Here is a 12,328-nt window from a genome sequence, read left to right on the forward strand (position 1 = left end):
GAAACCAACAATTTGTATGTCTTGTAAGATGCAAACAAATAAAGTAAAGTTAGTTTTTTCTACAGAACTACGTTTGAAAAAGTGCCTAAACTGTATACCATAACAGAAGTATTTATATAGAAATGTCAGTGCCAATATTCTGTGACCTGTGAACATGAACAGCTTTATTTCCTACATATAATACTGACCTCACTTGCTCTTTATCAGCTGCTCATCTCCTGCTAGTTTTTCCCATATTACCTTCAGCATGCCCTTTCCTGAAATTAAGAAAAGTGCCATCTGGCCAAGAAAAGATGGCCAGACAAATTCCAGCACTTGTAAGTTCTTGTCTAGAAGCCCATGGGAAGCTGCATTTGGTTCTCCCAGTGTCAGAAACACAGCACAAGGAGATGCCAATGGTCTACCTATGCTGTAAAATCCTGCTGGGACACAGGCTTCACCTGGACAGTCCCATGAGGTGACAGCCACTCTAAAATCACTAGGACTACCCACTATAGCAGCAGTTTTCTCCTTGTTCCTAAACCCATGCGCTTGGGTAATGTAACATACATATACATGTGAATGTCTGAGTAGCATTCATCTTTCTCTTCTCCCTGTAAACTAAAATAAACAGGGATAAAAGATACCTATTTTTTGTAAACATTGCATATTTCATTCTGACTTTCCAGATCAATGCAATGACTTCTCATCCTTTTTTCAGTTGCTGTATTCAAACAGTTCTGTGCAGTTTTGAGCAAATACTAAAATCCACAGTATCTCTAACACTAGTACTGGAATGCAATGTAAATTTAAGGAATGACTTATTGGTACAAGCTGGGTTAATTTTATATCTGACTTTATTTATTTTAAAAAAAAGGTATTTCAATCAGAAAGTTTGAGCTAAGAGCCCCAGAAGAAATAATTTCTATCAGAATAAAACTCATTCTAGAAATGACTTACAGATTCCTCTAAAATAGTAACTGGAAAATGAATATAAGCCTCTTTTACAAGCAATTTTTCAAACTAGATTTTTAAACCAACCTTTAAAAAAACCTTTTGTTTTGAAGGCTACATGATGTAGAACTGTACAGGATGATTGCAAGTATCCTTTATGGTGTCGGGACCAGGCAAACACTCTTGAACAAACCTTTAGGTATGAAAGATACAGTTTGAAACTCATGGAGACTGCCAACAAAATATCTAGGCATTATACATTTGAACGCTCAAAAAGCAGAATGTCTACCCCTGTCTGTCAAGATCAGATATCTTAAAAGAAAGCTATAAGCTCTCCCCCAAAACAAACATAGTAAAGCAGAAACTGAACACTTATAAATAAATGTGTACCAACTTAGAAATGGTACTACTATCAACAATCACAATTATATATGTCTATATGTCATCAATTACAATGGACAAAACTGAAAATATGCAACCAGCTATTCAGCCTCATACTTTAAATACATACACTGATTTACAGCTATCAAAACTCAAGATAAGTGCTATGGGTTATGCAACTAATAGCTTAGTGGCTAATGGCTATGCCACATAATAGCTGGTATGGTGGTATTTGGTCAAAGGTTGGACTTCATGAACTTGGAGGTCTTTTTCAACATGAATGATTCTATGCTTCTACGATTCTATCCTCTCCTGTTTGCTCTCCAATAGCTGTTGATGTTGGCCTCTGGCACAGGTGAGACACAGGACTACACAGACCTCACCCTGCTCAGGTAAATCAATTTCTACAGCTCACTGTAGTCAACTGCATTTATTAGTCATTCATTACCTATTATTAGTAATTTTAATTTATTGTTAGTGTTTTTATTTATTGTAGATCATGGTGTTTAGTTCTCCAATTTTTGCAAAGATCTTGCCATCCTAAGGATGAAAGAATGTATTACTAAAAAGGCATCCAAGACACCAGCTATCTTGGTATCTAATAGAGATAACCTTCCAGCTGCCACGCTTTGCCTCACATTCTGTTTTCATTCAATAATTACATTTTTATTAACTGGGTATTGACCTTCTGAAGGCTTAGTGCTTTGTGTAAGAACAAACAGACTTTGATACAGAAAACCATCAGTGAAACACTTACTTTTTCTAAACACAAAGAGTAGTTCCTAAATATGCATCACTCACTAAATTACTCTGCACCCTCCTCTAACCCCTGATAGGATCCAGCTACTAAAATCCTAAATAATTAATTGCAAATTCTAAGTGAAGTTGCTTGCCTTTAAAGCATTTTATATAGATTTTCTTTTTGTAAAGTTTTCATTTTTTAAAAGTATAATTTCCATTAACTCCTGCTTTTAGTCAGGCTATAAATACCAGAATAGTCTCCCTCCTGGTATTTTGGCACTTCAGTATCTTTTCAAAGCCAGAAAAAGTGGAGAGACACAGAAATGAAAAATAATGAAAACCAAAGAAAATAAGAAGAAAAAGTTAAATAAAGTGCCCTAAATAAAGTGCCTAAATAAAGTGCCTAAATAAAGTGCTCAACAAAAAATGCACACCTTTGGATTCAAGTATCTCCCATATAGTATTTTGTTTGCTTACAAACATGTTTATTCCAAATCAGCACTGCATGTGTTACCAAAACTTGTCTAAAGCTGGTCTTCACACCTGGTCCTTTGGCAGAGCTCTTTCCCACATTTTGGCACCTGATGATAGCATGCTGATTCCTATTTCATTTTTACTGAAGGTGAAATTTAGTATGAAATACCCGACCTTGGATGTTCTGTAGTCAAATTTAATCCACTGACCCTGAGTTTATTTGTCCAAAATGCAGATAAACTCGACTCAATTCCTATCTCCTCCATGGTCCACTTGTGTAAGTCTGATGCAAGATTACTTGGGTGGTGCTTCAGATCCATTTCTGCATAACGACTGCAAGAATTTTTTACTCCTTGCAAGCTATCATGCAAATAAATCAATAAATCCTTATGAGATGTTTCCATATCTCAAGGGTCTGTCACAGGGTATATTATTAGGCTAACAGGTGATTTCAAAGTCTGATAAAAGAACAGGGCATTATCATGTCTCTCCTCTCTCTTTTTTAAATATCACAAATAAGTTTGATCAAGTTATCTCCCTCGAATATTAGATTAAACTGATATTAGATTAAATTAGATTCAATTATTATCTGTTCCAAACCCACTTCTCTAACTGAAATCTAAAGCAGATTTTCAATTCTAATAAAATCTAGGAGAAATAAGAGTGCACACACATACAGACACTCTGAGATGAAAGCATGCGTGGGAAAATGAGTCTCTTGCTCTGCGACCTCCCCATGCAGTGTCACCAGCAGCATCCAATAAAACCATCACTGTGCTACTCACCATCAAAAATCAGTCACACCCGGGTCTTACATTACAGTTTACCATTCCGAGTCAGATGAAGATGTAGATGCAAACAGCGCTGCCTAGTCAAGCCATCTTTAAAGAGCTCTTTCCTTGATGCAGTTACCTGCTTGCTAGAAAGCCTGAGTCGGGATCCCCACTTTTCGACCACTGCCTTGACTTTAGGGAGCCCGAAGATGCACTTTCAAGCATGAATGTTGCTAATAATAACAATTCATAAAGAAGAAGGAAAATACTTGTACGTTCATGTTTTAGCCTTAAGGTAATTACTAGTCAGCTGGTCTAGTTTTACTACCCTGTGGCTTAATCAGCATTTGAATCAGATAATGAATCCTTAGGACTGTTGAATCCTCTGTCCTTTTTCAGAGCCTTGCTATGGCCATTCACAGAGGTCAGAAAATAAGCCTGTTTGGCTCAACATTCACAAGTGTTGCTCTGCGTATGCCAGAATTACTGAAAATATCTTCCATATGCTTATTCATGTTTATTTAACTGAAGTATGATTTTTCATAGTGCTGATTCATAGGAATTGTATCATTCTCCTGAGACAGACCCATCCAGTTCAATGAGATCCACACAGAGATGGCACCTCAGCAAGAGTCTAAACCTGAGAAGACTGATTTTCAGTTAAGGGATGGATATTTAAATAAATAGCCAGGACAAATAAGAAAACAGCATTATCTTCCTATTTTCATAGAATATTCTGTGTCGGAAGGCACCCATCAGGACCATTGAGTCCAACTCCTGGCTCTGCACAGGACCAACCCCAAGAATCACACCATGTGCCTGAGAGCATCATCCAAACGCTTCTTGAACTCTGGCAGCCTTGGTGCTGTGACCCTGGGGAGCCTGTTCTAGTGCTCAGCCACCCTCTGGGTGAAAAACCTTTTCCTGATATCTAACCTAAAGCTCCCCTGACTCTAACTTCATGTTATTTCCTCGAGTCCTGTTGCTGGTCATGAGAGTGAAGAGATCAGTACCTGTCCCTCTGCTTCCTCTCAAGAGGATATTGAAGACTACAGTAAGTTCTCCCCTTAGTCTCCTCCAGGTTGAACAACCCAAGTGACCTCAGCTGCTCCTCATAAGGCTTCCCCTCTAGATTCTTCACCATCCTTGCGGCCCTCCTTTGGATGCTCTCTAATAGCTTAATATCTTTCTTATACTGTGGTGCCCAAAACTGCACATGAAATTAAAGGTGAGGCTGCACCAGTCAGAGTAGAGCAGGACAATCCCCTCCCTCGACCAGCTGGTGATGCTTTGCCTGATGACCCCCAGGGCACGTTTGGCCCTCCTGGCTGCCAGGGCACTGCTGACTCACATTCAAGTTGCCGTCAACCAGGACCCTCAGGTCTCTTTCTGCAGCACTGCTCTCCAGCCTCTCATTCCCTAGTCTGTATGCACAACCAGGGTTGCCCCGTCCCAGGTGCAGAATCCAGAACTTTCCCTTGTTGAATTTCACATGGTTGGTGTTGCCCAGTCCTCTAATTTGTCAAGGTTTCTCTGCAGGGCCTCTCTGACCTTGAGGGAGTTGACAGCTCCTCCCAGTTTTGTGTCGTCTGCAAACTCACTTAGTATCCCTTCCAGTCCTGCATCCAAGTCATTTATGAAGATGTGGAAGAGCACAGAGCTGAGGATGGAGCTCTGTGGAATCCCACTAGTGATCAGTCACCAGTCTGATGTTATCCCATTCACTATAACTCTTTGTGTCTGACCTGTGAGCCAGTTGCTCACCCATATTTTCTCTTATGGAGTTTTGGGGGGGCTCTTTAATTAAATGTACTTAAGTAAAATTTGTATTTTATGAATGATACTGCTTTACTGGTCTTTATGTGTCTTCTGTTGCCTCAAAGCTGCTGTGGCTCTAAGACTTATCTTTTGTCTCTCCCATTTTGAAACAATTGCCACAATTGGCTGGTTCATCACAGTGTGAAACTCTCATTTAGTAACATGACTTTCTAAGAAGCATTATTGTTTATAAAATTTCTTCTCTTACCTCACTTCTTGTAATCTTCACAGGAAACTCTCCTTATCTACCTTATATTAATATTTTTTAATGCAGCTCTCTGTACTAAATAACATTCTTTCTTGACTGATTTTTGAAATCTCGGTGGTGTCTTATACAGAGGGTTTAATTTTTATTTCCCCAAATCTACTGGTGCAATGCCTGTAATATTGTTTTGTAAGCTCCTAGAAATTAACTTCAGCAGTTGGATTAACTGAAATTTGGACTACCAAATAGAGTGATACTTAAAACTTCCTTATCCCAACTTTCCCTTGCACTCATTGTTTGTTATGGCACCATTTGTGAAGGCTATCCTAACCTTGTAGGAGAACCAGGCAATCCTAATTATTTTATTTTTTATTTCTTTGTTAAGTTGAACAGATCCCCATAACATTATTAAAAACCTTCAACTTTCAACTTTAAACCAGCAGAAGCTTCCCATTGTGACTGGTCTTGAAGCTGTCTTTGAATGATTATCTTGAGGGGGTGATAGAGCATTTCAGTTTCTGTGGCTTAATGAGTGCTGTGGTTTTCTGATGAACAAGTACAACTGTAATGTTTTCTCATATATAATGTCACTCCACTGCATCTGGTAGGCAGGTAACTGAACACCTGTCATAGGGCAGTGACTTCCAGTTGGTTACTGTACTTCTAATTGCCAAATTTTATCCTTAAAAGCTTCCACTGTGTAAAGGTCTAACACAGACTTAACTTCTCTCTCTTCAGATCATCACAGGAACTCAGTTGTTATGCACTTAGCATATTCCTTAGACTTCTGTAATCCACTTCAGCTCCCACTGAACAAATTCCTTCCTACCAGGTCTCAGTGAGCTTCAGTCATATCATGACTTATCAGTGACCTTCCTATCTCCAACCAGCACATACATATGTTTCCATTTATCTTTTGTTGGATGACTCACTGACTTATTCCTCCTTCCATTTTACAGTCCTGCTGCTTTCTCTGAGCTTTCAAACTCTTTTACCTCATTACAACCTAACTAAGCTCTCTGCATACCAGATATGTTCATACTTCTCAACAAACACAAAAGGTAAAATGGTTCAAATGAACATGTCAAAATGTCTCATTTTCCCATTACAAGTACTTCCTGAATTGAACATAACTTTTTCCATATTCCTGTTTCTGCTTTCCCCTATAAATGACCTGAGTTGTTTTTTTTTTTTTTACTTCACATTTTTCTGTGTTCTTTAATGCAAAAAAATCCCTTGCCAGTGAGAACCTTCTGCCTGAATCACAGGAAATGTTTACAGTGCAATTGCATATAAATCTTTTGGGTTTCTGATTTTGCTAAAAGCATATCTCAGTTCATGTTCACTAAAATCTTTGCTGAACGCTAAGTAAGCCTGACAAGATTTCCAGTTCTGCACTGAAAGCAGTGAGACATATGCAACCTGATGCACAGAGAAAATCATTCCTTTCAAGTGAATTTCTCTTTGATGTCCATGAACAGATTGAATACCAGGCTCATGGCAAAAGCCAACAGATGTGCATGGGAGCCTGAAGATTGAAGGTGGTGAATCAAACCCATCAGAAAGTAGGGTCTCTTTGCTCTGCAGACAATAAATATCATAGTGTTTGCTAATCTAAATCATTAAGGTATGACTAACAATCCACTTTCTAAAATGTTTATGTGTTTCTACCTGAAATATCTTCTGCTCATTTATTAACTCACATCATTCATTAACAAGGGCTGATCTCTGTTCATTTCCTGGAGATGCCTCCTGAGTGGAGGTGCCACTCAGTGCACCTGAGTGTATTTTAAAGCTAATCTACTTCATTAGTTCATCATCCAGGTATACTGACTATCTATCTGAGTGAAATAGTTAAGATATTCTCTTTCCACACGTCTGCACATGTCAGCTGAAAGGGACAGTAAACTACTGAACTTTATATTTGTTTTGAAACTGCCTTTTAATCCACTTTAGAGTCTCATCCAGATCTTGAAGAAAAAACAAGCAAAAGAGCTGGATTGTATCATGATTAATTACAATGGAAATCAATCCCAGCCTAAACATTTACTGAATGTTTAACCTCTGTAAATGTTTTTACTGAATATAAAAGAAAGTTCCATTGAAAAATATATAGTATTTTAATCATAATTATCCTGTTTTGTTTTCCCTTCAGCAAGTGCTTCCTTGGGAAAAAAGTACTTTTGATATGTGTGTGCATGAAGATAGTGTTGCTAACAGAGGAAATATCTTATCATGGGATACACCACAGAAATAGGCAGACATACAGGAGGTTTATTTCATATGCACAAGCCAACTGGGGCAGTCAGCACGTGCAGAACACCAGAACTGTGTAGGGAAGTGGGTAGCAGCAGAAGGTGATGCCACAAAGAGGTAAGGCACAGTGTATGACGGAAAGTAAGACAGACAATCCAGTGTCAGCTCATTTTCTTTGCTTAGAGACTGGCTCATCTAACCATAGTGTCTATTTTGCCTTTGCTCTTGGCACATGCAGAAGTTCCTTTCTTAGCATGTTGGGGAAAGTGAATATGCTTTCAGCACATGCTAGTTTATAGCAATACCAAATGTTGTTGAGCACCCATTATGTTAGAACAGTTCCACAAAGAAGAAAATCTGTGTCATTTTTCACTCACTGTTGTTGACTCCTCTTTGTCCTAACTTCCCAGAAATGCTAAAAAGATGGATGGAAAGGTAGTCAAAAAGCCACATACGGTGAATGATATTAAACACTAAATCTTACGATTTTTGGATACTTATCCTTCTCATAGTAATTACAGTAGTCTCTGCACATGAGGGGAAAAAAAAAAACAAACCAGAAAGTTCATCACCTCTTACACATTGTATTTACTAAAGTACGAAACCAAATTCCTCAAACTTGGGTGCTGCAGCTCAGCCCCACGGTCACACTACATCATTGAAAGACCACCTTATAAATGTGCTACCTTTTCTTCCCAGTGGAAGTTAAACTCCTCTATAACCACTTTGCAGCCAAGCAGCAGTAGACATTTTGTTTTCAGGGCTGCGGAAAGATAGCACACAGCACGAGAGAGAAAGATTTTAAAAGGTGAAATATCTCAAGCTACTTTTTGCTTTATGAATAAATTCAGCTACAGATAGAGCTATTAATCTTTATGCCAGTTCACCAAAAGTTATAGCATTTTAAGCAGTCTCCATTTGAGGTCCTGACCTAACTTCTCTAGTTACACGTAAGTACTGTCATCAGCTCTGAGGTACCATAAACCATTCTTCTCTTACTGCTAAGGACATTTCACGTTCTGTAGAAGACTGAGCCATCCACTGCACACAACATTGTTTAAACAGTAGTAAAAGGAACACAAGCCAATCATAAGTACACACTCAAGCAACTATGAGCTACCAATGCACGTCTGCCTATTAAGGCCTGGTTCCTACACCGATATACATAAATATTTGCACGTTTGCTTATTTTGAGAAATTTAATAGCCATATACTCACACGACTTCCTATTTGCTCGTGACCGCTTCCTCTCTCTAGGCACCGCTCGCTGGCTTGGCACTTGGGTGGCGGACTTTACAATGCGATCCATGATCTCATCCGCTGCGTCATCTGTTGCGTTTGGTGAATCATCATTGCCAGCGTTCCATGAACCGATACGGCCTGGAAAAGTCCAGCATGTGAATTAAAGGGAAAAGAAGAGAGAAAGTCTCTTGAGTCACTTTGGTTTTGTAATTGGGTTTTTTGGGAAATTGCAGCAGGCAGCTCAGTCATCACAACTTCAATTTGACCAAAGAAGACTTTTCCTAATGAAGAATATTTCTAAATAATACCCTAGACTCTTTGCTGTATCAGCAGAGAACCAAGAGCTCAAAAGCAATTATAATGTGTATATATATATATATATATTTTATATTCCTTTCAGCCTCAGAGTCTTGCTCTTGACCATACAACTGGCAAATGTCTGCTAGAGGCTGCCTATAAGCCAAGGATGACTAGTGTGTTTCCCTCTCCCCTTGTTATGCAGATACTAGAAGACAGGGCACATGTTAGGGATTGAGGCAAATCAGAAACACAGGTCCTTTGTACCAAAAGAGAGATAGAATAAATTTACAAGCATTTGTATCCCAACCTAGTGCAAAGGAGACATGAAAAGGCCACAAAGTGTTGTTTGACATGTCTCATTGTCCCTTTCACAACGAAGAATTCACCTTCGCATCACAAAGCTGTATGTGTTCTGGCGCAACTGCATTTGCTCTGTTATGAGCAGAAAAGGAAGAGCTGTTGGCAAGTTGAAAAGCTAAATAAGCAATTTTGGTTAAAACCACAAACAAACAAGTGAGCCATGTTTCCAAATCCAAGGCTCTGGCACTCCTTACTCCACAAAGCTCTGCATGACGCATCTTTGGGTTACTCCACTACTGACTGCTGTTCTGTGTGCTTTTTGTTTTCAAAGAATTTGAAGGCTAGTGTGCTGTTTGAACACTGACAGTGAGCTTTGCAAAAGCATGGGTGTAATAGAATTGCCAAAAATCACTAACGAGGCCAATCTATATCACATCCCTGAAGTCAATAAACAACAGCTTTGATTAGGCCTTTGCTCTGCTGCTTGTCTCCCGGCTTTTGTCAGTAGTTGTATTACAATAGCGCTCCTGACAAGCTTCTGTCTGGCTCACCCATCTTCTGCCTCTGCTGCTCTTCAGGGGAATACAAACAGACTCTCACAATCAGGACACATGGCTCGTTAGCATTCAATGGATTATTTCAGCTGTTCAGCTTGTTGCAGTGCAGCTTGAAGTATTTCATCTTTGTACTTCAGTTAGCTGACTCCCTTCTTAAATTGGGGCTGTGAAACCTCTAAATTAGACAGGATCATGGTTTCAAGCCTAAATAAACTACACACACAGAAACTTAGTGGTGGATGCTCTGGATGTGCAGTCAAACTAAAAAAGAGTCAGGAAAGTGTAAGATATCCAGATGTGAGGGAGAAAAAATACCTAAGTAGGAAACTGAAGACTTGAATTTTGGTGCATCACCTTCACTCCAAAACCATCTTCCGTGGATTACAGGTACGGAAGAAGTGAGGAGAAGACAAAAGAAAATACCCACTTCTTTGCAGTTTCGGGGGGTAGTGGTTAAAAGATTCACCATCTTTTTCCTATCCATTTTCCTCTACCCAATCATTCATTTTATAAAATGCTACAAGGTCTTTTAGATTCAATTTGAATTGCTACTTTCTATCTGCTTCTATTGAAACTAAAAAGAAAGTCACATCATGGATTCCCCGGATGCCCCATTTTACTTTCATGATGAGAACAAGAATAAAAATTGGGGTTCTAGAGGGCAGTCACGATCATGGTGTGGGGAGAGGTGGGAATTTCTGCAGGCTTGGACTCCTAATGCCCCCAGGCACTACTCTGGCTGTGATCCATGTGTTAAAACTTCACGCAAATTCTTTTACATCCTCGTGCCCCAAATTGCCACTTCCAGCATGAAAACACCCTGGGGTGTTCTCCTTCCCCTTTGACCTTTTCTACCATAAGTGCTATGCATGGGGTCCATGACTCATGTTTGGGCCACCGTGTGGCTGCTCCATTGCAAAAATCACAGAATCACAGAAAATATTCTGAGTTGGAAGGGACTCACAAGGATCATCAAGTCCAACTCTTAAGTGAACGGCCCACAGGGGGATCAAAACTACAACCTTGGTGTTATCAGCACCATGCTCCACTCAGGAAACTTGCTGGCACTTACCTCGGCTGGCCCGGCTGCGAGTGCGGACCCCGAGCGCCATGGTGCTTTCCCCGCCAACGGAGGAGGTCTTCAGCACAGCCTTCATGTTCTCGTGCTCAGCAGCGTCCTCGGCGTACTGCAGCCCCTGCGGCTGGCTCTGGCATGGGGGTGAGCTGCTGGAGAACTTGCCAGACTGTGGGAGGAAACGGATTTGTTGTTTCAACTGAAAACAGCATGGAGAATAGGCCAGAGTCTTGACTGTGAATTGCAAGGAGAAAAGTGCCCTCCAAGGTTTGGTTTGGAGTGCAGCTATTCCCAGAAGAGCCCAGCAACAGTTGCTCCTCTCCCAGAAGCATGTACCCTGACCAGAAATAAATCTAAACCAGGGTGACAGCAGGGAGCAGACACAGTCGGAGTCAAAACAGATGCATTAGCTTGAGCTTTGTCCTTATGTCTGAGAGTAAAAGGTACAAGGCAAGGACTTGCTTTGAAACCTTCAATCCAGAGTGATCTGGGGTCAGGCATGATGCCGAGGGGGACAGCATGAAACCCAACACAAACAAGAAATTGCTTTTTTTTTCTGTACAACTTTCAGTAACAGGGCAAAATGGGGACAGTGGTCTAGAAAGAGACACCTTTTCCTCTCTGCCTCTCTGCCTTGCTGCACAGAAAATTCTCAAACTGCTCTAAAGCACAATTATCTACAAGTAACCTTAAAATACATTACCAGTAACCCTGAAAAAATCTCTGGTCCCAAAACACCCAGCCAAATTATTTCACGGTCAAAACACAAAAATTGCAGTCAGCAGTTAGAAGAACAAACAAAACCTTACAAGATAATGAGGGATCTGCCCTCTGCTTCCCTGTCACCACGACTACATGAAGAACAACAGCAGCTACATTAGCTGGGCATGCACAATGTGGGGAAGCAGCAGCCCCACCAGTTAGTGAAAGTAACCATCTAGGAACGGATGAGAACAGCAGTAATGGGTACTTTCTAAGGAGAAGACCTTGCATTACTAGGTTGCTCTCCCTTCTCAGACTGCCTACAAAGGGCTGTGATGGTGGTATTCACCACTATGCTCTTCTACAGAAAGGTCAGAGCGCATTTAAAATACAGTCCCGGCTGCAGGAAATACCAACCCGTTGACAACAAACAGGCATCAACAGATAACAACACCCCTCGGTACTCTCAGTTGTATCAGCCTAGCATCAGACACTGAAATACATTTTCTTTCTCCTTTTAATCTTTCTTACTCTGACTGATTCAGCACAGATGAAAGGAAAAGTGCTGCAT

General features: G+C 40.2%; 1 protein-coding gene across 10 annotated transcripts in view; it reads right to left on the reverse strand.

Annotated features, from left to right (window-relative positions):
• The window catches only part of FHOD3 (formin homology 2 domain containing 3), a 385,259-nt gene that overhangs the window by 12,758 nt on the left and 360,173 nt on the right, over positions 1 to 12,328 (reverse strand). For 9 of the 10 annotated variants that reach the window (XM_051812625.1, XM_051812624.1, XM_051812622.1 and 6 more), the window contains 2 exons: positions 11,053 to 11,224; positions 8,800 to 8,961 (listed from right to left, as the gene is read on the reverse strand). In XM_051812625.1, the coding sequence (XP_051668585.1) occupies positions 8,800 to 8,961; positions 11,053 to 11,224 (334 nt within the window). Of the gene's footprint in view, positions 1 to 7,958; positions 7,997 to 8,799; positions 8,962 to 11,052; positions 11,225 to 12,328 lie in introns of all 10 variants that reach the window. The other variant, XM_051812618.1, reaches the window with a different exon arrangement.

Source organism: Manacus candei, unplaced genomic scaffold, assembly GCF_025592945.1.
Source record: "Manacus candei isolate 608988 ecotype Guabito, Panama unplaced genomic scaffold, ASM2559294v1 h1tg000088l, whole genome shotgun sequence".
Lineage (NCBI taxonomy): Eukaryota > Metazoa > Chordata > Aves > Passeriformes > Pipridae > Manacus > Manacus candei.